This window comes from Periplaneta americana, chromosome 8 (genome assembly GCF_040183065.1).
Source record: "Periplaneta americana isolate PAMFEO1 chromosome 8, P.americana_PAMFEO1_priV1, whole genome shotgun sequence".
Lineage (NCBI taxonomy): Eukaryota > Metazoa > Arthropoda > Insecta > Blattodea > Blattidae > Periplaneta > Periplaneta americana.
Window position 1 is genome coordinate 83087241 of NC_091124.1, and position 27275 is coordinate 83114515.

General features: G+C 34.9%; 1 protein-coding gene and 1 long non-coding RNA gene across 7 annotated transcripts in view; one reads left to right on the top strand and one right to left on the bottom strand.

The window, feature by feature from the left end:
* Positions 1 to 1054: 1054 nt before the first annotated feature.
* On the top strand, positions 1055 to 6587 carry LOC138704825 (uncharacterized). The gene is made up of 3 exons (XR_011333440.1): positions 1055 to 1353; positions 5327 to 5505; positions 5985 to 6587. It is a non-coding gene; the product is annotated as an uncharacterized lncRNA (long non-coding RNA).
* A 1269-nt stretch (positions 6588 to 7856) lies between these two features.
* LOC138704823 (ATPase family gene 2 protein homolog B-like) overlaps positions 7857 to 27275 on the bottom strand; it is a 463635-nt gene continuing 444216 nt past the window's right edge. For 5 of the 6 annotated variants that reach the window (XM_069833110.1, XM_069833108.1, XM_069833109.1 and 2 more), the window contains 4 exons: positions 21876 to 22076; positions 15484 to 15596; positions 11597 to 11839; positions 7857 to 8132 (listed from right to left, as the gene is read on the bottom strand). In XM_069833110.1, the coding sequence (XP_069689211.1) occupies positions 7995 to 8132; positions 11597 to 11839; positions 15484 to 15596; positions 21876 to 22076 (695 nt within the window). In that variant the 3' untranslated portion in view covers positions 7857 to 7994. Of the gene's footprint in view, positions 8133 to 11596; positions 11840 to 15483; positions 15597 to 21875; positions 22077 to 27275 lie in introns of those variants that run through there. The other variant, XM_069833114.1, reaches the window with a different exon arrangement.

Below are 27275 nucleotides of genomic sequence, written 5' to 3' on the forward strand. Positions count from 1 at the left end.
GAACAACAAAAGAACACCTAAAATTAAATGAAGGATTATATTTCACCGAATAATTCTTACAAATTGCTTTTAAGGAACCCGGAGATTCATTGCCGCCCTCACATAAGCCCACCATTGGTCCCTATCCTGAGCAAGATTAATCTAGTCCGTACCATCATATCTCACCTCCCTCAAACCTATTTTAATATTATCCTCCTACCTACGCCATGGCCTCCCCAAAGGTCTTTTCCCCTCAGGTTTTCCAGCTAACACTATATGCACTTCTAGATTCGCCCTACGTGCTACATGGCCTGCCCATCTCAAACGTTTGGTTTTATTATTCATAGGTATGTTAAGTGAAGAATACAATGCGTGCAGTTTTGCATTGTGTAACTTTCTCCATTCTCCCTGTAACTTCATCCTTCTTAGCCTCAAATATTTTCCTACCTTATTCTCGAACACTCTTAACCTCTGTTCCTCTCTCAAAGTCAGAGTCCAAGTTCCACAACCATACAGAACCGATAATATAATTGTTTTATAAATTCTAACTTTCAGCTTTTTCGAGAGCAAACTAAATGTTAAAAGCTTCTAAACCGAATAATAATAGGCATTTTCCATATTTATTCTGCGTTCGCGTCTCATTTATATTTATTACTGTTGCTCCAAGGTACTTTAATTTTTCCATCTTTTCGAAGGAGACATAAACATATACTCTGTTTTTTGGGGGTTCACTTCCAAACCCATCTCCTTACTTGTTTCAAGTTTTCTCTAATCGTTTGTGAATTTTCTCCTAACATATTCACATTATCCACATAAACAAGCAGCAGATGTAACCCATTCAATTCCAAACTCTCACTGTTTTCCTGAACTTTCCTAATGGCATATTATAGAGCGAAGTTAAAAAGTAAAAGTGACAATCATCTCCTTGCTTTAGCCCGCAGTGAATTGGAAAAGTGCTCAATAATACAAAACATAATTTTATCTTATCACATTTACGAGATAAGATTTAGGATTACAATACACAAACTAAGTAAGTTGTAGGCTACCTAGCATACGCATATGCAATGAAATAGGCTACAAGCAGTTGAAGATAGACTTTCGTAGAGACACACGAAATATGTTTTGCATACGACATTATTTTGTTAATTATCATAATTTGTATATCATGTTTGTTTTTGAGTTTTTTTTTTTAATTATACATTTCGGGAACAGTGACGTCGTGATAGTTCTTATAATGGCCTGACAGTATAAGAACATAATTGGGGGGCCATGCTTTTTAGAAGTGTCCCTATATTTCTTATGTTTTGAATTTAATTTACTTTTTAATTTCTCACTCTTTCGTGCTAAAAAATCAATGCTACCCTGGAAACTATGGTAAGTTATAAGGAAGAGATGGCTCGACTACCGGTTAGTCCATTTGTTAAATCATTTGTTTCCTAGGCAGAAGACTGCCTAGGGAACCCAGAATTGCACAACTATTCATAATTTTCCTAATGGCACTTAACGTTAAAATTTCCATAATTTTAGATACCTAATTCTTTAGGCATAGTCACTCTTCTAAACTCAATTTCTACTGCAATTAATTTACTTACATGTATCATGTATAGGCCTATGTGAATCTCTCTTGTTGTCGTGATAAATTATTTGGTAATTCCTGTCACCTCTGATATCCTCCTGCAAGTGCCATATCTATATAAGCCCACACATTCAATTATCAACTTCCTCATATGTAATTCTGAGAATTCTTGTCTGATTAGGGGTCACAAGTCAAACCTCACCAAACAGTGAAAGAGTAATAATTTGTCGCTTATCTCACATTACTCATTCAATAACAGATAAGTCTTACCCGTAGGGGTACTGTTCTGCAAAAGAATGCCGCCAACAAAACTTTATAATACAGTACTAACAAATTCTCATACCAATTCGGCATTTTTCCGAGAAATGCTGAATACTTTACATTATCCGATACCACCGGTACCAGAGTCGGCAGCAGGAGCGGCTTTCGAAGAGGGGCTGCGGAGCTGCAGCACCCCTAGACATTTGTGGTTATTGTCTCGTTTTATGTTGTGAAATACATTTATTCTACAGACTCTGTTTAGCGGCACGAATTTTTTTTAATTTTCGCTCTCATTGACATGCACGCAATCATTAGTGAAGTCACTTCCTCCCCTGGTGCTGCCAGAGCGAAACCAGAGACAAGGACTATAGGGTGAAGCCACTTCCTCCCCTCGAGCTGCCAGTCTCGTCTCGGATGCTTTGCGCGTTAGTTTTACCCCTCCTCCCTGCTGCCCCTTGCCGTGAATCCAGAGTTTCCAGGCGCTGCAAAATTTGCAGCAATTTGCCAGTAGCGCGCAGTTTTAAATACATTTTCTTTAATGTTGTGAGTATAACAAGTGAAACAATTTTTAATTCTGTACAATATTTACAGTCTATTCAGTTCAGTACCTTAACAATTCAGGAGAAATGTGAAATTAAGTGCCCATCAGTTGAATCTCATAATGGAAAGAGCCGCTAAACAAAATGCAAAGGCTCGCATTTTTTTTGATAATTTATCCAGTATCCCTGCTTTCTTCTCTCGATCTCCACACAGCCTGTATTAGATTAAAGTGTTTCATAGACAATTCCATCAGCTGGGACAACAAGATGGATTTAAAATAAGAACAGTAAATGTTGTTCATGAGAAGAAGGAGCCATTGCTAGAATGTTTTCAAACCATAATGGAATCTGAAACATCTAACATCACAATAAATGAGGCAAGCGCCTGGTGCGTACTCTTTAAGATCCTGAATTAAATTTCTGGCTCAGTTATGTTTTTCATTTATTGATGTATCATGTATATATATTACACAACCAACTACAACATCGCCAGTTAGATATTTCTAAGGTTCAAATCTGCATATAAAAAATTAAATTATGGTTTATATAACGACACTCGCAACAGCAGGGGTTATATCAGCGTCGCGGGTGTGCCAGAATTTTGTCTGCATGATTCTTTTAAATGCCATTAAATCTACTAACATGAGCCTGTCTCATTTAAACACAACTTACAAGATAAGGCGCATGGAACTAATCTCTAAATAAAGTAAGTTGCTTGGTTTATTTTTGTATGTTCCTTAATTCAATACCCACGAGCCGCCACTGGTCGGCAGTCTTACCGACATTTGAGCTGTTCAGAGCAGAAGTTGTGTAAGTCAAAATTGACTTACACCACTTTTGCTCTAAACGGCTCATATAAACTAGACTGATGATTTGGTCGTTATTATACAAATTTAAATGACATGAATATATATTTTGCCTGTAAATGTATATACGAAGAACAGAGAGATTGAGAGAAAGAGAGAGAGAAAAAAAGAGAAAGTAGGAATTGTATTTTGTATATTATTTATTTGAGCCGTTCAGAGCAAAAGTGGTGTAAGTCAAAATTGACTTACACCACTTCTGCTCTGAACGGCTCATTTGATAAAAATATACAGGAAAATGTACGTAGTCTACAAGAATTTTTATATCCGAAAAGTTAGTTTCAGTTGAAAGTAAGTTCAAATATTTAAATATTAAACTGTGTTTGTTTTATAAGTTGTCCAAGAAAAACCAGGACACATTAATTGGCAAGTTTCGTTGCCTATTTTATAATGAATAAAATATAAAATATCTGTGTAATACCACAGTCTAGTATACATACAGTCACAAAGCTCAATACGTAGTAATTATGCATCCATAGATAGTTGCTAACCACTAGGATCGCTAATATCGCCTCATTACAGACAATGCGAAATAGTATCAGCACAGTCTATTGTTCCTAGCATCCTCACAACTCAAGCTTCGTGACTATATATACTAGACTGTGGTAATATTTCACGTGATTTTCAGAAAATCTTAAAGCGTAGGCCTATATTAATTGAAATTCAGCATCAAAATTTAAACACACTTCAGACTTGATAACACATAACTCCATATCTGAATCTAAATGTAGAAACACATTACAATTAGGACACATATTTTTCACTGGAAAGTGTTTTTTTCACATGGAATCATCATTTGAAAGCAAGCTATACAACATTTTTATGCATCTTTGGGACTGGTTGGTGCTCTCTTCGATCATTACTGTCAAGCTACAGTGACACTGTTTTGTTCAGCTGCGCGGTTTTCATTATCCTGTCGCCCACCGCTAGGAACTTATCTGAGGCCAAGTGGCCACCCGGTCTGCCGTAGCTGAAACATTTAGTATAGGAATTTGTACTTACCCAGCTCAAAGTAGGTACTGAAAATGTCATGTCCCCCACCAACTGCTACACACTGTTGACACTTTCTTATGAAAATCTTAATTACTTTAAGAGGTTCTGCTTCACTGATTGACTCGATTACTTACGGTTCACCTTGTATTTAGGTTGAAATGTGATTATTTTAACTCAATCTTGGTGTTACTAATCAAGAAGGCGTTTATTTTTCTAATATGGTAAAACCGGGAAGTCTGGTCACTCTGAGTATAATTCAGGGTTCTTTATGTTTACTCTAAGACTTGGATGTGACTGTGAATTCGAATCTAAGAAGTGCCAGGTTTACATTTGAACAATTCTAAGCACTTCACTGTCGAGCAGTCGCAAAACTAACATAATTTTCATTGCTTGATGCGTAACCTTCTGCATTAAGTGAAACACTATCACTACTTGATTGAGCTTAGGCAGCCAGTGGAAGAGGTTAAAGATTGCGTGAGGTGTAAAAACTATAATATGCTTATATTACAAAGCCCAAATAATTTAGAAATTATTGAGGTAAAAGTAATATACTTTTCAAAACTAGAAGAAATATGCTTTCAGATGAGGTAAAAATCTTAGTTGTTAAAATTCTGAAGACAAATGACATTTTATTGTCAATGTATATCTTAAGGCAGCGTTTCTAAAACTCTTTTGAAGTGGGGACCATTTTTTTAAAGTCAGAACAGTTCCGCGGACCACCTTACTCTTGTTCCCTTCGAAAGCAAATTTATCATTTTCGTAGCATACTTTAATATCAGTATACTTATATTTTAAAATTGAATTAAGATTCGGTACTTTGGCCCTCTGTTATGAATTCGGGTGGTCCCTGGCTGGGTTACAGGTGCGGCACCAGATGTGCAGGGTAAACATGTCGAGAAACACCATGTATATAGTGCTTTAAATCCCTCTTTTGTTGCTGAGAGTAGAGTAGTAAGTCAATAGACGGGTAGGGTAATAAATTTCATAAAATGTCTGTACTGGGAGAAAAAACGAAATTTGACTGCCACGTGTCATTTCCAAAGTCTTGAGATTTTAAGCTACAGTGTGATACGCAATTCGTTTGAATTTTATTTTTTCTTCTGTCTTTTTTGAAGGACCACAAGGGCAGACCTCGAGGACCACAGGTGGTCTGCGGACCATAGTTTGAGAAATGCTGCCTTAAGGGTTATATTCATAAACGAGCCTATTGATGAAGACTTCTCTAAGTCGACTTTCGTAGCATACTTTAACTTCGTTGAAAGTCCTATTCATAGAAAATTCTTCTGAGACTTTGGTAAGTCGAGATTTGACGATCTGGTTTTAATGTTGGCAGTCACAAACACTGCCTTCTAAACAAATTAAATTTATGTAAGAATGGAGAAAGTTACACAACACAGAACTGCACGCATTGTATTCTTCACCTGACATAATTAGGAACTTGAAATCCAGACGTTTGAGATGGGCAGGGCATGTAGCACGTATGGGCGAATCCAGAAATGCATATAGAGTGTTAGTTGGGAGACCGGAGGGAAAAAGACCTTTAGGGAGGCCGAGACGTAGATGGGAGGATAATATTAAAATGGATTTGAGGGAGGTGGGGTATGATGATAGAGACTGGCTTAATCTTGCACAGGATAGGGACCGATGGCGGGCTTATGTGAGGGCGGCAATGAACCTTCGGGTTCCTTAAAAGCCATTTGTAAGTAAGTAAGTATGTATGTATCCAATGCCTACCCACTTCACTTTACTTAATTCGGGTTCTGCTTATTGCAGATAGATGGCTCAACTGTGATCCATTTCTAGTTGCACACCACTTCAGTGGGCCACGTTGTACATGATGTGCATCTGTGGAGAGTTATATCGTGTACTAGGGTGAGTGTATGTGTAAGTGTTCATGTAAGTGTAGTGTATGGAATGAGTGATTATGATGAAGATGAAGGGAGAAGGGGAAACCTGGTGCATGTAGCCCACTCCTGTTGAATAGGACCAAGGGGGCCGCAAGGCTTAACATTCCCGTCTGATGGACGAATTATTATCAACAGTGACATGAGTAGCTTAAAATCAAAGACGGATATCTGACCTCAATCGAAATTTAGGTAGCTGTGGTTTTTTATACAATTTTTCATGCTCTTTCCAGTTATAGTGAAACCATATGCAAACTCTAACACTACAATTTATAAAATAAATTGTGTTAAATATTACAAAGAACACTGTGAATTAAAAAATTGCCTCTAGATCAAAACTATGGAGACGGCAGATGTCCGTCTTTGATATTAAACTACTCACATATGCCTTCTCTTCATATGCACTGCAGAGATATTTGGGATTTAACCCAGGCATATTGGTGCACAATTTAGTGATTACAAGTTGTGCACCGCCATTTCTCCTAGTCCCAAGATAGAAATTTTACATGAAAATTTATGATCATGATGGGCATCGAACCCAGGCCGACTAGTCTAGAGGCAGACACGCTATCATAGAGCTAACACGGTGGACCAAATTAAATTAATGGATAGTTGAAATAGAGTAAACATTGCCACAGGGTCATCTTTCAGTCACAAATCAGTGAAACAATTGTACATCGGTAGATGTTAAACAAATGCTAGTCATTCTTGCAGCATTATAAAATTATTTCACTGTAAAATAATTCTGAAGACATGGAAGATAATAAGATGCCACCAATGACAGACTATGAAAGAGACATGTTACTAGAATTGGTAAAGACGTATAAAGAATAGAATTAAATATACAAAATCAATACTAAATCATTAATCCTTGTCTGTAAAGCAATATCGAAATGAAATAAGAAGTATTCGTTACCTCAGAACAACACTGGATATCTTGCAAAACTCATATTTTAAATAATGAGGATAAAAATTGCTACTGAACATTGAGTGCAATGTGTAAACAAACTTTTGATTTAATATGAAGCTAAAACAACAAGAAACTTTATTTACACATTGCATTCGATGTTCAATAGCAATTTTTATCCTCATTATTTAAAATATGATTTTTGCAAGATATCCTACTGTTGTTCTGAGGTAACGTATTATTGGTGGAACACATAATCATGTAGAAACATGACGAAGATATCTAATATGTTCTGTTTATAAAATGTGTAGCTATCTTGATTTGAATTCATCTCTAATAATAATACTTTCCTGGATGTTATCAATATTCTCGGCAAATTCAACCATTTACAAAATATTAGCCATTTTCCGTATTTCTGCAAACGAAGTCTAGATTTCTGGCAACTTTAAAATAAAGTTACAATTATTGAAGTTAACTTCGTCAAAGTATCGTCTATGAATAGGAAAATGGCGACTTTGCACTTTCCAAAGTCAACTTTGGCCCAAAGTCTCGTTTATAAATACATCCTAAGACAACAAAGGAATACACATTACTGAAATAGTTAAACACCCGAATTTTTAAGTGGATTTTGTCTGGATCCTTCTCACCTGGGAACAAGTTTATTTTACGAACTTCAAGTCTATGACATAGGATCCTTGCCTGTACTCTTCTTTCGTAAGAAAGATATAATGAGAATTTTACCATAACTAAAAATGCATCTCTTTTTCTTATGTTTGAAACTTCAGCCTCTGATACAATGCCAAGCATGGTAATCATTTTAGTACCAAGAATGAATAATTTAAAACTGACATTGATATGTATTTTATTAATAATTTTTTAAATAAAAACTAAAAAAGTGAGGAATCTTGAAATCTTATGTCCCAATGCCTGGATATTCCTCTCCACTGTCAAATAAAACAGATTCAGAATGTGTCATTTTTTATAGCAACTATAGAAATCAATCTGATCTTGAGACAGAGATGGAAGCAAATGTTGCAATACTTGGAGAAAATGTTTATGTTTCACTTGCTTCACAGCCATTCCTCCTTCTGTCAGTGCAGCCAATGCAGCCTGAAAAGAAACGCACCAAAAATAAAAAAAAAAAAAAAACACATAATCCAGACTATCTAATACACTTCTCTTTTCTTCAGCTCATAACCATTCATAATAGTGGAGGAATTACAAGAAGTAAGCCATTATAAAGGTCGGATTACAGAGATTAAAGAGAACAGCTAATTATTATTAATCTATATCATGGTAAAAAATGTCAGAAGGAAGCGAAATAGGGAGAGGAGTACATCAAGGATGCCCTTTATCACATACCCTGTTCAACATCTACTTGGAGGATTTAGTGAAGGACTGTTTCCAGGACATGGGAGGAGTATTAGTAGGAGGAAGAAGAATAAAGTACATAAGATTTACTGATGATATGGCGTTGTTAGCAGAAGAGGAGATGATACTAAGGGATATACTACTAGAGCTAATTTGATCTTATTTAATTCTTGTGAAACCTGTTTATAGGAAAACAGTTCTAAAATATTCTTTCTGGAAATAAAATATCTGATTGGTCAGATTATGCAGCTCCCATTGCAACTCTTGTGAATTTCACTTGGAAAAGTCATCAAATTTCGGAAATGCAATGTCCCTTTTAACATGTTTCTGCAGTCTTCATGACTTGTATTTCATAGGAATTCATATTCTTCATATATCTTAGTTCCCGTAAGAAGTTGGTAGCAATAATAGTGTATAAAAATCCTCGAGTGTTCATTAGATTTGGAAAGTCGTAAGTGTCCTTTGCTTGGTGATAAGATAATGCTCTAAATATTAAAAAAATAATTAGTGAGAAGGATGCCAGAGCTTTAAATTATGTATAAAATAAGAAAACACTTCCACTTATGTGTAACAGTGGCCTATTTGCAAGAAAGTGTAACATTTATCTCAAATTAGACTACTACTGCACAGAAGACAATTGTATGTCATATATTATCGCTGCAGTCTCATGCTTAACATTTGGCAGATCTTTGAGCGGCCTCATGCGTAACATTCGGCAAGTCTTTGAAATTTAATTGTATCATTGTTTTCAATTTCTTGTGTTACCACTCCAATCACTCGCCTAAATTTAAATGTTGCAACCAATAAGCTGCTTCCATTATAAAATGACACCTACTTGTCTAATCCAAGTGGACTAAAACCGAGATTGCAATGTCTTGTGCTGAGGACGAACATTAAGGTATGTGATTAAAAATTATTGTTAAAGAGTTATTATTAAGAGTTAAGAATGTCAATGTACTCGTATATGAAACAACAACAACAATAATAATAATAATAATAATAATAATAATAATAATAATAATAATAATAATAATAATAATAGCCATTTAACAATATAACAAGCTAGTGCTTATTCTTATGGAGGAAGTAGACGTGACAACATGACGCTTAGAGTGAAACCTACAGAGCAACAATCAGTCGGCACAATTATGTTTTAAAAGCACACCGCATGTTATTTATTGTATGATGTCAGCATGTTAAGTATGAGGCTGTGGCAACATTACATGCTGTAACCATTTAATTTCTTAAAATATTTATGAAATGATAGTTTCGATATAATAATTTTCTCTTTTGCATCACACTGAAAAAGAAGAAGATTGATCCTATAATTTGTATTACATTCTACTGCAGCACATAAGTGGGATGATATTAGGGTTTCCAACTTTTGAAAACCAAATGTCGAGAGAACTTTTAGGCATATGACTGACTTTCTTCTTACTTTTTAATACGTGTGTCCAGCTATAAACTGATTACACAACATCCACTGTAAATCAAATATGCAATTTTCCAGAGCTGTGGATTGGTGAGAATTTCATGTAACGAGTGGTTTTTATTCTTTCCTGCAGTTTATAGTTGGTGTTATTACAGTGAAGTAGGATGTGTTCTGTTAAACATTTTTTACATAGTGGTGTCTCTGATAATTTAAAGCGATACAGATAAGATTTTGTAACAAGGTGTTCAATTCTAGTCTGTGCAGCAAAAGTTTGTATCTGTCTGGAAATAGATTTTTGTCTGTAGATTTTAATATTGTTGGGTTGTTTCAAAATTTTCCATAGTGCTCTTCCTATTTATCCACTGCTTATTTATCATGTTATGAATATTATTTATTATTCAGTCAAGGAAATCGTAGGTTGTGGTATTGGTAAAAGGTTTGTTGCAGTTTTTGCTATTTCATCTGCTAGCTCGTTATTTTAGGCATATGATGAAACATGAAGCTCCAACTCTGCAAAATTACAGATGGGATGACACATCTGGCCTATAGTACTGTAAGTTAATTTACTCTTCAGAGACCTAATAAAATAAGCAAATTAATTCTTAACATCAATCCTTTATTACGTAATTTATTTAACTTACATTACATTGTACATGTAACAAAAGATGTAATATTAATCTGCTGATTTGGTCTCTTTCAGGCACTTTATTTTATCTCGAATATATTCGAAAACTTATCTGCAGCTCATGTTAAAATTAATAGTGACCTGAAGCTCAGGTGTTTGATTTTTATTATTCTTGGTTCTAGAGTGTCCATTCAGAATTCATTAAAGAGAAGACTGTTTTCACATGAGCATTAGATCCAAGGATATGTACTTAACTGACATTGCTTTTTCATATTAATACTAACATTTTCTCCTAGTACCTAGGTGAGGTGTTGTTTCAGTGTACAAAATTTCTCATAAATTTAATCGAATTTATTAAATAATATGTCTTGAACATAACAGTTACATATTTCAGATCACTAAATGCTGTAAGGATAGCTCTAGAGTAAGTTTTGAAGCCATTTTTCAAAGCACTTCCAAAATGATTCAACATATTTTGATAGCTTACTAAATCGTTAAGAATTTTATAAATGATAATCATTTGAAAATTTTAGTGATCAATCTCATTAAAGTCCCATCGCTCTTATTTCTGGCAGCCAATCGCAGGTCGGCTACATTTAAACGTGTGCGTCTTGTGATTCGCTGATGATGACGTTATGCATTTTCTAAGGCTCAATAAATACTTAATATAATCGCCCGCCATTTTAACCCTTTCGTTGGCGTTTGCAGAAAGCACACGAGAACGTTATTTGCCGCTCAATTATTTGCTGAATTACAGTATGTTTGATTTATTATCATAGAACCTACGACATGATAATGTTTAACGGTGAGGCAAATAGATTCCTTGTCCGGTAGCTCGGCAACAAAAGAACAAAAATGGCGAACAATACTACCTACCTAGACTTTATAAAGCCTTCACTTTCTAAGACGTAAGCAAAGAGGAGGAGTCACGGTGGGAATAACAGCATCGCGACTATAGTAAAATACATAAAATGCAAGAATTAAAAATTTCGTATACATCTTAATTACACAACTTTTAACACTGTATCACTTCGGAATATGTATGATAAGAACTTTCTCGTGTTAAATATTAAGGTACGTTAATATTTAACACAAAGTTCCTAAAAATTTAAGTTCACTCTTGTTCTGGACTTTGTGGTTACTTACCTCTCTACAGAGGTTGCTCAGATCAGCCCCAGAGAAGTTATTTGTGGCAAGAGCTATGGTTTGCAGGTCAACACAATCACCGAGGGGTGTGTGTGCTGTAAGGATTTTTAGTATGTCCAATCTAGCTTCAGCATCAGGAGGAGGAACATAGAGTAATTTGTCAAATCTTCCAGGTCGAAGAAGAGCATCATCCAACATATCTGGTCGGTTTGTTGCAGCTATCACTACTACACCCTTATTAACCTAAAACATTGATACATTACAAATCATTGATTGATCAATACTTACAATAGTTTTGCAAAATGTATAATATATATAATCAAAAAATAATCATTTCTTGATAATTTTATTGATCTCTGGCTTGACTAGTTGAATGATTCACTAAATATGAAATCAGTACTTTCTAATCACTTACAAGCCCCCTTTTTTTTTTTTTAATATTGTTTTCTACTGAAAATACTGTATTCATGTCCACGATACCTCTCACAAGAATTATGTGACTCGTTTCCACATAGCTAGTTGATTTTAATTTAGGTCTTTGTCTGTGAAAAGTTCAAAATCACCGCAGTATTGAAGGGTTTTCCAATGCTTGCATGTATGACCACCTACGACCTTCCTGGACTTTGTTAATCTGGCAATATAAAGAATATCTTTTTGAAGAAGAGATGAGCATCTGGAAGGAGGAATTCGATTCATTTATGATACATAGAATGTGTCAGTCTAATGTGATCTGCTTGTACAGTGGCTTTCATATGTGTAGCAACGGTACAGTTATTGCTTATGTGGTGTGCTGGGTTCATTGCTGGTAATAAGTTATTCAACCAAGAACATGCTGAAACTGCTTACTGTCCTTTTCTATACATTTTCGGCACCTGCTTAACATGTTGTCCATCTCTTGTTGAAGTTACTGTTGAGAAATAAAGGCAATTTTCTGACGGATATTATACTGGAGATCTTCTAAAGTGCATGGGTTTGTGCTGTACACCTATCTTTCAATGAATTCGAAAGATGAAAATCACAGACCGTCAGGTCAGGGGATCGAAGGACTACAGATTACTTACTTATTTACAAATGGCTTTTAAGGAACCCGAAGGTTCATTGCCGCCCTCACATAAGCCCGTCAGCGGTCCCTATCCTGTGCAAGATTAATCCAGTCTCTATCATCATACCCCACCTCCCTCAAATCCATTTTAATATTATTCTCCCATCTACGTCTCGGCCTTCCTAAAGGTCTTTTTCCCTCCGGTCTCCCAACCAACACTCTATATGCATTTCTGGATTCGCCCATACGTGCTACATGCCCTGCCCATCTCAAACGTCTGGATTTAATGTTCCTAATTATGTCAGGTGAAGAATACAATGCGTGCAGTTCTGTGTTGTGTAACTTTCTCCATTCTCCTGTAACTTCATCCCTCTTAACCCCAAATATTTTCCTAAGCACCTTATTCTCAAACACCCTTAACCTATGTTCCTCTCTCAGAGTGAGAGTCTTATTGTAGGGATTCGTAACAAGCTGTTTTTACGGTGATGGGTTGTTAGCCCTTCGCCCAACCCCCAAGCTGGAGGACTACCCCTTATCGGCTGTCCACGACTGCTTATTCAATATAACACTAATAAATCTGTCTCGAAACATTTTATTAATTTCTTATAGGAGAGCATTCACCATATGAGCAGTGGTGGAATCATGTTGAAAGACTGCGTAGTTTCCTTCTATCTCGGTCAATCCTCGAAAAATATTCATATACCTATCAGGACTCAGTATTTCTTGGGGAGGGGGAGGGGGAGAAATGGCCCGACAATTTTTTTTCCACTCATTGCACACCATACATCAACTTTTTCGTCATGTAGGGGACTCTCGTGAATAATATCTGATTTTTCAGTGATAGATAGTTTTATGACTTATGTAACCTTATTGCAGTAAAAATAAAAGAAAAAATAACTCATTGGACGGAAATAAACTCAGGAATCAGACAAGGTTGTGGCCTCTCTTCTTTGCTTTTTAACGTTTATATGAATGCCACTGTGAAAGATTTTAGAGAAACAAAACACGGATATATCACTATTAACAGAAATTTAAAATGAGATGTAATAACATATGCAGATGATCTTGTTTTACTAGCAACATCTGAAGATGATTTGCAATGGTCAGTCACAATTTAAATTTAATAGCTCAATGGAAATAGCCATTAACAAAACAAAAATAATGGCCTTTTGTGGTAAATACCCAATACCAAGCAAAATTTCTTTAAATAACACAATTTTGGAAAGAGTTAATGAGTTTAATTATTTAGGATATAAACTTTCTTTTGTTGAAAATTTGGATTTATCAGAGAAAACTGTAAAATTCAACAAATCAATGGGCATCATTAATAGAGTTTTAGTACAAAAATCAACTCGTGCTCGTCTTTATCAAATAATACCTCGACCAGTCTTATGTTATGGGAGTATAGCATACTCATCGAAAGCCTGGGCAAAAAATGGTCTCCTACCTTTCCTTGATCCTGATTTTGCACCATGATTTTGTACTGTGCTGTAAACTGGCCATTGAGGTCAACTCCTTCCATGTTACAGATTTTTTTTTTTTTTTACAATTGCATTAGTCCTTTTGACAACAAAAAAATGTTTTGAAAGAAGCTAATGACGAAATTACAGAGTTCTTTAAAAAAATCTATTGTTGATGGTTCATATGACTGACTTACATTTTCCAGGGACCATGTTTTTTTTTATTTCTTTCCACACCTTGTTGTCATGAATAGTTCCATTTTGGTAATTTTTTCCTGGATTTGGGTATGTTTTGTACTTTCAGGTTTCGAAGTGGGAATTTCTCAATTTTCTTCGCCTTCTGAAAACTTTGCTTCTTCTGCTGCAAGTGTTGAATACAAAATTTTCGAAATTTTTTTTCATCTCTGAATTCTATCTTCTTCTGATTTCTTATATTAAAAAAAAAATTCCTCTCAACATTCTTCCAGGAAGATGTGATTGGAGACTTTGGACTTCGTAACCTGAAAAATCGGAATCTTCATCTGTGGTGGCATCTGGTGACTCACAAGGAGGAAAGATTCCTATAGACCTGATGATTCTAGTAACTGTTTCACGTGCATTGTGCTCTTCAGCAACATTTAAAATCTCGTCCACAGTGAATAAATTATCGTCTAATCTATGAAACAAAATGTGCACATTTTTGCTTACCCTAGTGCTCACTGGCACATGATTTCACAGCACTGTAAGTTATGTCCACAATAAAACCATTGTTATAAACTAGCAAACATTCTGAAATGCATGATAGTGAAGTTTGAGATAATGAAGTAAAATTTAACGCAATAATACTTACATTTTAGTGTCACATATATAGAGATACTCAAAATCACTGCAGAATTTCGGGTCTGCACTTCACAACAATTGACTTTGAAATGTTGGATTGCAGGAAAATATGTCTAGAAAAGCTTCCATTATAAAAAAATAATGCTAGACTATTTATTGTAATTATGAAATTTTTTTAAAATATATGGCAACTGAAGCTGTTACTGAGCACCTGAGCACTAATGGGTTAATATCTTAGGTCATATCGCATGTGTAGAATCTTTGAGTATTTGTCAGTAGACTGTGAACTACTGTTGTAATTTTGTTTCTATTGCCATTTGTTATAAATGGCTGGTATTCATTTTTAACCCATGTAATCTTAATATTGTTATTAGTTAAATGATACATTTCTGGCTCTATCTCAGAAATGGATGGACCAAATTAATTTCTTTTTGGATAAAGTTTATCATCCCCTTTAAAATAATATGTCTGAAGATAGGGAATGCAATTTAAAATTCAAAAGTGTGGTTATTTAAGGTGGAAAGTTTTGAAATTAACATAGGGTATTTTTTTGAATGAATAATTACCGTGGATAGAGAATCTAGTCGAACACCAATGCCATCCATCTCAGTTAACAAAGCTGATAATACTCGCTCCTGTACTCCACTTTCTCTTTCTCCCCTACTGCCAACTAATGCATCTGAAAGGACAAATAAAATACAGTACTTTCGAGATTTTGAAGATTTCTTCATTTGAAATTCAGCCAATCCATTTGTAACGGATTCTACATGTTCACACCTTAAATCCCTTTTCTTCTAAAAAATAATTCAGTTTTAAGACATATTTTATAATTCTCTGATTATACGGAAGCCAAACATTCATTCTGAAAAATTTTGTTTTACAGTTCTTAGTTATAAAGGAGACTGACTGTTTTTAGCTGCTGTAACGGATGCTACCGCCTCTCTGTTAAATTCATCACTTACCATTATTCTCACTGAAAGTTCAGGTTCTAGGATGAGGTTAACAAATTCATCTCTTTCTTGTTTATATATTAAGAATTGAACTTCATTTCTTTACAAGATTTTTTTATAAATGATAAAAAGGTAATTTATTAATGAATTTTATACAGTGTAACGGATTCTACATTCAATTGTAACGGATTCTACAAGTCACTTTGATATGTAGCTATAGATCTTTTATGAAGTATAAGATAGTAACAAATTAATTTTTAAAGTGTAGTAGTTTAATATTTACTATTTTAAATTAAATAAATGAACTCTGACAATAAATTAAATTATAAAGTTAAAGAGAAAATGTATAGGAAAACAGTGTAATACTGTAGATTAGATATAGCATACACTAAAAAGAGTTTTATTTTTGTGTACAAAGAATTATTAGCTGTTTTTAGTCTCATTAATACTTTCAAGGTTACTTCTCATTAACATTAACATCATTGAGAAACTCTTACATTTAAGCTGTGCTGTTGAGTCTTGAAATCAAATGTTGGGGATATTTCTACAATTTTCTCGAAAAAAAAATGTACTTATCACTTAAATTTGTTATAAACATATACCATACACTAAAAATAGCTTTAATTTATATTTACAGTCTCATTAATATTTACAAGTTTATTTCTCATTAACATTAACGTCTTTGTGAAACTCATACATTACTCTATGTCCTTGAGTCTTGAAATCAGGAGTTGGCAATATTTCTACAATTTCTTCGAAGGAAATGTACTTTTCATCACTTTCATTTGTTATAAACACTCGACTACCTTTCCCAAACCTCTTCAAGAAAACAACCCGCACTTCACCTTCACTGTCACAAGTGGTCTGGCAAATAGCTGCGTATTTGAGGGATTGACTTTTTGATGTTAAATTAACCACAATAAAGGAACCAGGCTGAATGTCTTCTTCCTGAGGAGACAGGTTCTCTCCACTTGAGGGATGCTGCGATGACAATGCTTCTGATGGAAGAGCTGATGGTTGGCTTGATTTAAGAGTTGATGGCTGGCTAGAAGAACCAATTTTAGTATAGTTTTCATTCGGATCATCATTGGAATCGGAAGAATTGTCAGAATAGACATCGCTGTATTTCAGGCGCTTGTTACTGCACAAAATCTGTTTCGGGGAGATGTCAATGGCTTTCAGGTCACATTTAGCAGTAAGACCAACCAACAGTTGTGTTTCATTCATTTTCTTGAAGTAGTGATAGTTACGGATGCCTATAATCTCATGTACATTTTTCCATCTTTTAGAAAGGAGTCTTTCTGTAGTTTCTTCAATATCTGTTTTTTTCACAAATAGGATCTGGGTCTTTTTGCAGGTTTTTTGAGCACAGACATAGAAGTCATGGGCTGTACTCACATTTCTTGTTCTGGACTTCACACTCATCCACACATTCCTCTTAACCATTCCACCTATGGCATCTACTGCACCTTTACCGTGGCCTGGTGCAAATGTATTCCACTCTACAGAGGATACATTCAAGTCATCTGCTAGATGAAACATGTTGAAAACAGTGTATCTGCTGCGAAACTGTCCTGAACAGTTATCAGAAAATATGTATATGTTGTCAAGATCTTGATCTACACATTTAATATCTGATACAATAGTTTTCAAGAAAACCCAAGCAGATTCTTTAGAGTGTGTAAGGTCATCACTTACCACAACATATGATATCACTTTCTCATTTGGGAGCCATACACAGCATGTAAAAAGAGTTGCCTGCAAGTGGTTCCAATGCGCACTCTGTATCTCATCCTGAAGTATGAAACTGTAATTTTCTGCGTAGTCAACTTGGAATACAGCCTCATTTTTTACCAGACTTTTCTTCTTTTGTTCAAAATAGTTCAGTTGCTGGGATTTAATAAATGCATGCATCTTGAATGGCTTAAGTGACATATTCAGTTGCTCCACCATTTCTGCAAGAGTTGACTGATTATCTTTAACTTTCAATGTCCCATCTACTTTTGCCCATTTCTTCCACTTGATTTGTTGCATCATATCACAGTCTGCTTTCATAAGAACAGATACATCATAATGACACACCTTGCATTTATTTGTCATACAAAATACACTGTTCGTGTCACAGCATAGGGCCTCAATAATCGATTTGTGAGTATGAGCATCAAAAGAAAACTCGGTGAGGGCTTCAACTAGAAAAGAGAAGTTTGCATGCGTGATACATACACAAACATTATGTGGGATCTCTTGATAGGTGAGCACATTTTTTGGACGCAAACTATAAAACTTAGACCTGCCAACACACTGATCATTAAATCTCTCTTTAAAGAGAGCATAAGCTTCGTCAATTTTCATCACCATATAACGTTTTTGTGCTTGTACTTTAGCTCCTGTTTCAGAATCTTTGAATGATTTAAAATCACGTTTCCCTGGCGCTTGCCAACTTATTCCATCACTGTTATAAAAATCTATAACCTTTTTCTCTGTATCTGCATTGAGTGCACTTGCTGAATGGGTTCTCTTTAATTTAAACATACCTTTACACTCAGGCCTACTGAAAGTATCTTTTACTAATTGACGTACCACTGCCCTTTTCTTTGAAGGACTCAATGGAAGTACATGTTGTACTTTTTTTACAGCTTTTCTTAAAGTGCTGGTACATTGGTAAGACCCAAAAGCCTTTTCTGGCTTTGACCCATCTATTGTCTTATTTTCTTCTGCTTTCTTTTTTCTATATTTTCTCATTGCTTCTCTTTTTGCCTGTTTTAGCATATCATCCAATATTCTATCTGACTGACGCCTTACCTTTAATTTGTCTCTTTTACTTTTATTTCTATCTCGATCTTTCTTCAGATATTCAGTCCATTTTTCTTGATCTTCTTTCTTCTTAGCCCTACATTTAGCCATACGATTATTGTATTTACTGTGATCTGCCATGATTCTGTAGAAAATTAGGCCTAAAATCGTAAAAAAAGAAAACAGGGTGTCATGTAGAATCCGTTACAGTGTAGAATCCGTTACAGTCCATTATGTTTTTAATTCACTTTAGAAATGCAAAAATATTTGTAAAGGCAATGTTGGAACTGTATAATTACTTTCATGAGCTGTGGTTTTGTTTCTAATAATATTTACAATGTTATAGTAAAAAAAGCCAATTTTCATGTAACGGATGCTACATTGGTCAACTGAATTTCAAATAAGATTTAAATATAATTTAGTACATACCTTGAAAATGTAACAATCAGTTCAAGAAACTACAATCTTTATACTATGCTTTAAAACAAAAATGGCTGATATGAGCTGATCAGATTGAATGCTACAGGCTGGCCAAGTCACACATTTTGGAATCAGTGTTGGGTACATGAAAAGTACTTACAAGAAAGATGCCTAAAACTTATTTTACCTCTAGAAAATTGAGGAAATCAAGGTGGAATCTTAAAATTTAATGTGTTTTAAACTATTTGTAGTATGAAATAATACTTCTTTTTAACTTTTATATTTTTAACTACAATTCCCACTTTTCGTGGAATGACTGAATTCTAATTTATATCCCATTTAAAGTCTTTCTTTTGACACATGGTAGTTTCCTTCAGTGCTTGAAATTCTTTCCCACTGGCTTTCCCCCACTTCACTCTTTCCATGAGTTTTGACAATCAGATTTTTTATGCTTTAGACGTATATGAGTGGACATGTACTAAGTTTGATTACCTCATTCACTGCTTCAGTCTAGGAAGTCTTCAATTGCTTCGTCTAGTTATATAAGTGAGATTTTACTCCTCAAACTAGGCTGACCAGATTTTCATGATCCAGCAGGGGACATCGGCAATTTCAAGAAAAAACCACAAACGCTTACCTATTCATTCTCCATTGAAATGTTGTAGAAAATGCATGTAATGGTAGATGCACACTAAATTTGTAGAATATCTTAACTTTTTTAATTAAATGCGTAAACACACGTAACTCCTATATATAATTATAGCCACTAACAATTCAAGTCTTTCACATAATATTGTACACACTGAACTCTAACACACACATTTTATAAGTATTTGTCCGAAGAATGTATCTTTTTAAGCATCTGTCATTCCCATACAGCTTCACACTAAGTTCTTCACATAAGGAATGTAAGTTTATTTTCACTTGTAACAAAGCTTTAACTGTTTCAACTTTCATTCTTAACTTTTCATCAGTCCAGATTGAGTTCATTGTGGAAAAAAGTCTTTCAATTGATGAATTACTGCCTGGAAGACACATGATTCATGACACTATTTTGAGAAGATTTTCAAATGGACTGGAATTTTTTTAATGTTTCACCTGTTGGTTTGTCACAAAATTCCTCATTTTTTGAACTACTTAAAAATGGACACTCCGGCAGTTCTAACGCTTTTGCGCAATGCGAATGAGAACAAAGAACGAAAGAAAGAAAGAAAGAAAGAAGGAAGGAAGGAAGAAAGAAAGAAAGAGAAAGAAAGAAAGAAAGGAAGGAAGAAAGGAAGGAAGGAAGAAAGAAAGAAAGAAAGAAAGAAAGAAAGAAAGAAAGAAAGAAAGAAAGAAAGAAAGAAAGAAAGAAAGAAAGAAAGAAAGAAATCTTCTTAATGTGTCCAGCTGTTTGCTGACAACATAAAGCCTACTAGAGTCTACGTAATCTTTATGCAATTGTTTAGTTGACCAAAGAAAAAGATGATATGTTCTTCTCAAAGAGTGCAGATTATCTCATACTGTGCTCGCTGGTTCTTCTGTCTCATACTAAGGACCGTTCAGAAATGTGCATGAATTTTAGCAGTTCCACCACGATACTTAAATATATTTTATGTGTAAAATGAAACAAAATCAAAGCTTCTTGGGACAACAATGGGGACATTTGCTCCCCGGGGACCACAACTCAAAATCGGGGATGTCTGGTCAGCCTACCTCAAACAGAAAGTTGCCAAACTTTCTTTGTCTTTATATACAAGAAAATGAGAAGCTATTCTACATTATGACAATAGAATTAGCATGTCGAGGGTTCAGAATGACAAGGTTCTATCTAGTGTTTAGTCAATTTTACAGGAGAGCATTTTAAAAGTTTGGTTGTTAATAAAATCAATGCAGATAAGAACCTTTTCAAGCTAACTTTATCACGAACATTGAGATATCAACATATAACTTACATGGTAGATAGCTGTGAAGTAGCAGAATTCAATGCAACAAAAATGTCAATTTTGCTAAAAATGTCAGATAGAACCTTGTCATTCTGAGCCCGCGATGTGTCAGCAGACATGTGCTGGGCTTCAGACATTACATCATGTAACAAAAATTTTTGCATTACCTGTCACTAGTTTACAAAATTGTCCTTTATAAGCCCATTCACATTACCATACTTTTATAATTTTATACCGAAATCAGTTTTTAAGCCTGAAAACACGATTTTAAATATGTATTACAAAAAATTTACTCAATTATATTACTACTTATTATTTACTGGTATCTACATTCCTTTCATATTTTTGCTACACACTGCTATTGTTTTAGATTTTGGATCTACAATTAATTAAATATCTGCACTATTATTTTACAGAAATTTTCTAAAGACCTACATCAATAACATAGTCTAGAATCTTTTACCTATTCCTTCAGGAAATATAAAACAATGCAGTAAAAGAATCCTGTAGATATTTAATTAATTATAGATCTTATTATATAAATGCTTTACAGTTGTAAAAAAAATATGCAAACTTGATATTATTTTACAGGCAATTATTAGCTATTTTAATATTCTGAATAGTGTTTCATAAAGTGTAATGTATGTATGTATGTATGTATGTATATTAAGCATACATCTATTCCTTTTGGCTATATTTTAACTTACGAAAAACCTTGCATATAATAGCAAACAAAATAACGACTACTGAGAATGACTAATTTTGAGAACTGGATGAAGATTAATTAATACCTCAAGAGTAGTGGAAATTACGGAAATGAAAGACTTTTATATTCTAAAGCAATACTCTTTCAATAATAATCATGTTTACCTATTTCATCAATAAAGAGAATGGTTGGAGCACCTAGTCTGGCACGATGAAATAGTTCAGCAATACCCTTTTCTGCATCACCCACATAAGGAGAATAGAGTTCAGCAGCAGAGATGGAGAGAAAAGTAACATTTAGAGCACTGGCAAGTGCTCGTGCCAATGATGTTTTGGCACATCCTGGAGGCCCATACAGCAGAACACCTGAAATAAACACGGCCATGAGAAATGATACACTTAATTATAATCACTTATTTGTATCATTATTTTGTTATCTACTCGTATGATAGTGATCTGTTAGGAAGCAGGTGTTTTTTGCTTATCAAAATATGGCAACCTTAACTTATGGGTGATCTACAAATGCATATAGAGTATCGGGTAGAAGATCTGAGGGGAAAAGACATTTGGGGAGGCCAAGGCATAGATGGAAAGATAATATTCAAATAAATTTGAGGGAAGTGGGATATGATTTGAGGAAATGCATTAATCTTGCTCAGGATAGGGACTGATGGCGGGCTTATGTGAGGGCGGCAATGAACCTCCGGGTTCCTTAAAAGCCATTTGTAAACAAGTAAGGGTAAGAATCAGACTTTCCCAAATTTACACAAGCTAACAGTACAATGGATGATCAATCAATAGAAGAACACTGAACACAGAAATATTACTGAATCACAATAACAGATACATGAAATAATCCTTACAACCTGATACAAAGCCCAGAAATGGACGCCTCTTTTGTATTATATGTCAAATCAGAGATATAACCGATATCCTTACTGGTCATAATACCGTGAATAGATGTCTACTTGTAATAGGATTTAAAAGAGATCTATGGTGTAGGAAAGCAGCCAGGAAAATGAAACATCGATTCATAATCTGTACTGATCTGATGTTTTAGGAATACTAAAACATCAAGTACTGATCTTAGATACGAAACTAAATGGAAAATGAAACATCAATTCATAGTCAGTGTTGATGTGATGTCTTAAAAATACTGACATCAAGTACTAAGCTTAGATAAACTAGATGCAGAAGATATAATACAGGTAAACTTGAAAACCATTTGAAACTACCGTGGTACCTAGAAAAAACAGAGCTCCTTAAGAAATATCAAATAAATAGGACATAATTTACTAAATTACAAGCCTAAGTGCCATGGAACCTTATGGGATCTCCTGGTGCCACGAAATCAATCATCCTATCATATTATCGAATTAATGTAACTCTGCCTTCTAGGCACTCCAACTTCGGTTACACTAAAGCCACTGCCAGGAGAGAAGACCAGAAATGTCGAAAGACAACCTGGTAACACTGGGGGGGGGGGGGACTTCATGGGGTCAAAACTAATTTTTCATTTTATTCTATTTTGGTCCCAGAATATGTTCACAGCATTGGTTTATATTTAAAATTGGAATACATCTTCAGTAAATAAGCTACAAAAATAGAAGATGGTAACAGGCATACACCCATAGGGCTATTTGGGAAAAATGTAAATTTAGAGGTAATTGTGAACATGTTCGGTAATTGACTCTGTGTGGAACCACTATATACCTATGATGCCATGATGAATATTAGAGTTCTTACATGTATTGGGCTCTCTGTTTGAACACTTCATGTGCTAACCTCTTCGTGGTTATTCATTTACAAATTACCCCAATGAAATTAGTGAACAGGGTAATTGTGAATAATGAAATAGGGGTAATTGTAAATGAAAATAGTAATGATTTTACTGTTTATTACGCCAAAATTACAATATAATTATAATAAGAATATTAATAAATTATGAACATTACAAGTATGTTTGTTGTGTAAAGAGAATTGACAAGGATGGGGAAATCTTGATTATCAGCCTAAACAATTAGTGACCAATTTGCAACAGAATTTATACTTACTTACTGGCTTTTAAGGAACCCGGAGGTTCATTGCCGCCCTCACATATGCCTGCCATTGGTCCCTATCCTGAGCAAGATTAATCCAGTCTCTATCATCATATCCCACCTCTCTCAAATCCATTTTAATATTATCTTCCCACCTACGTCTCGGCCTCCCTAAAGGTCTTTTTCCCTCTGGCCTCCCAACTAACACTCTATATGCATTTCTGGATATGCCCATATGTGCTACATGTCCTGCCCATCTCAAACGTCTGGATTTTATGTTCCTAATTATGTCAGGTGAAGAATATAATGCGTGCAGCTCTGCATTGTGTAACTTTCTCCATTCTCCTGTAACTTCATCCCTTTTAGCCCCACATATTTTCCTAAGAATCTTATTCTCAAACACCCTTAATCTCTGTTCCTCTCTCAAAGTGAGAGTCCAAGTTTCACAACCATACAGAACAACCGGTAATATAACTGATTTATAATTTCCTCCCGAGTGTCACTTATATTTGTTACTGTTGCTCCAAGATATTTGATTTTTTCCACCTCTTCGAAAGATAAATCTCCAATTTTTACAGTTCCATTTCGTATAATATTCTGGTCACGAGACATAATCATATACTTTGTCTTTTTGGGATTTACTTCCAACCCTATCGCTTTACTTGCTTCAACTAGAATTTCCGCGTTTTCCCTAGTCGTTTGTGGATTTTCTCCTAGCATATTCACGTCATCCGCATAGACAAGAATCTGATGTAACCCATTCAACTCCAAACCCTGTCTATTATCCTGAACTTTCCTAATGGCATATTCTAGAGCGAAGTTAAAAAGTAAAGGTGATAGTGAATCTCCCTGCTTTAGCCCGCAGTGAATTGGAAAAGCATCAGATAGAAACTGGCCTATACAGACTCTGCTGTACGTTTCACTAAGACACATTTTAATTAATCGAACTAGTTTCTTGGGAATGCCAAATTCAATAAGAATATTGTATAAAACTTCTCTCTTAACCGAGTCATACGCCTTTTTGAAATCTATGAATAACTGATGTACTGTACCCTTATACTCCCATTTTTTCTCCAATATCTGTCGAATACAAAAAATCTGATCAATAGTCGATCTATTACGCCTAAAACCACACTGATGATCCCCAATAATTTCATCTACATATGGAGTTAATCTTCTCAAAAGGATATTCGATAAAATTTTGTACGACGTCAACAAAAGTGATATTCCTCAAAAGTTACTACAGTTAGTCTTGTCCCCCTTCTTAAAAATAGGTACGATTATGGACTCCTTCCATTGTTCTGGTACAATTTCCTTTTCCCAAATAGCAAGTACAAGCTTATAAATTTCATTAAATAATGCACTTCCATCCTTTTGTATTAATTCTGCTGGAATTTGATCAATACCTGGAGACTTGTACTTTTTCAGATTTTCTATCGCAATTTCGACTTCAGAAAGTGTGGGTTCCGGTATGAATGGCTCAGCAGTTTGTATTTGAATTTCGTCCTGATCATTTCTATTTGGCCTATGTATATTTAGTAGTTGCCCAAAATAGTTTTTCCATCTGTTCAGGATTGAATGGGAGTCTGCAAGTAAGTCACCATTCTCATTCTTGATCACGTTTACCCTTGCCTGATATCCGTTTTTAAATTCCTTTATACCCTTATATAAATCTCGAATGTTTTTATTCTTACTATTTGTTTCTACCTCGTTCAGTTTTTCCTTCAAGTAATCTCTCTTTTTATTCCTAAGTGTGCGACTTGCTTCCCGTCTTTCATTGAAATAATTATCTCTATTCTCCACAATTGGATCCTGTAAGAATTTCAATTTTGCCTGTTTCCTTCTATCTACCACAATGGAACAATCTTCATCAAACCATGGTTTCTTTTTCTTAGTTTCATGATAACCTATGCTCTGCTCAGCTGCAATTTTGATATTATCTCGGATATTGTCCCACACGCTATTAACATCTAACTCTTCCTCAGCTTCGTCAGCAGTTGCTAAAGCAACAAACCTATTTGAAATTTCAACCTGATAACGTTGTTTATTTTCCTCGTCCTTTAATTTCAAAATATTGAGTCTACTAATATTAGCTTGTTGCTCTACTTGCTTGGCTACTGATAGTCTTTCTCTTAATTCTCCAATTACCAAATAATGGTCAGAATTACAGTCTGCCCCCCTGAAAGTTCGAATGTCTACTATACTAGTGTGCCTTCTTTTATCTACCAAGATGTGATCTATCTGGTTATGTGTCATTCCGTCCGGAGAAGTCCACGTATATATATGTATATCCTTATGGGGGAATGTTGTACTCTTGACAATTAAATTTTTTGATGTGGCACAGTTGACTAACCTAACTCCATTGTCATTACTACTTACGTGTAGGCTCTCTTTTCCAATTGTTGGTTTAAAAATATCCTCCCATCCTACTTTAGCATTGAAATCCCCCAATAAAACTTTCATGTGATATCTAGGTAACTGATCAAAAGTGTGTTCCAATTCGTCATAGAAGCTATCCTTTATATGGTCGTTTTTCTCTTCTGTAGGGGCATGAGCATTTATAACTACGATATCGCACCATCTACCCTTAAGTACTAAATATGATAACCTGTCACTGATAAATTCGACCTTTTTTACTGCTGATTTTATTCTTTTATGTACAAAGAATCCTGTTCCTAATTGGTGATTATCGTTTCCTTCCCCATAATACAGTAAGTAATCGTCTATTTGTGATATGCCATTCCCATCTAACCTAACCTCTTGTACTCCCAACGAAGTCTATTCTATATCTAGCTAGTTCTTTTGCTACTAACTAGTTACGTTCCATGTACCAAATCGTATAACCTTTTCCCTTTGCTGTGGTCATGCTGGAGAATCAGTCCCATTCCGAGGCTTACTGTTAGGTTTCGTAACAAGCTGTTTTTTATGGTGATGGGTTGTTAGCCCTTCGCCCAACCCCCAAGCTGGAGGGCCACCCCTTATCGGCTGTCCACGACTGCTTATTCAATATATTCGCAGCTACCCTCCATATCTGGAGGCCGTCTCCTCTATCCGCAACCTGAGGACGCGCCATGCTGTGGTGATAGGGACCCACAATACATAATTTTATAGCAAAAGAAAATTACTTAAGCTTCATATCATTCGAGCAAGTTCTAGCAATACTTCCAGATTGTGATGATCGTTTGATTAGCAGGAAAACTACTAAAGTGTTCTCTGGCAGTGTAAGTGCTTTTAAAAAGAAAAAGGACTTTACAGTATAAATAGACATTTCTACCTCTATTGTTTGAAAATAAAATTTTCTAATGCTTTTATAATGTTTTCTCCACTGTCTTAAGAGGAAATTTTTTATTGTTTTCCCATGAGACGTTCTCATTTTAGTTTTGAGAAAAAAAACTGCTCAACAGTGTGTTATACCACATGGCTCAAGAAAATAAAATTAACTTAATATGTCGTAGCATCAGGAGTTATTATATTAAAAAATCTAAAAATATGGAGTAAATGTAAATGCTTGATATTATGAAAAAGT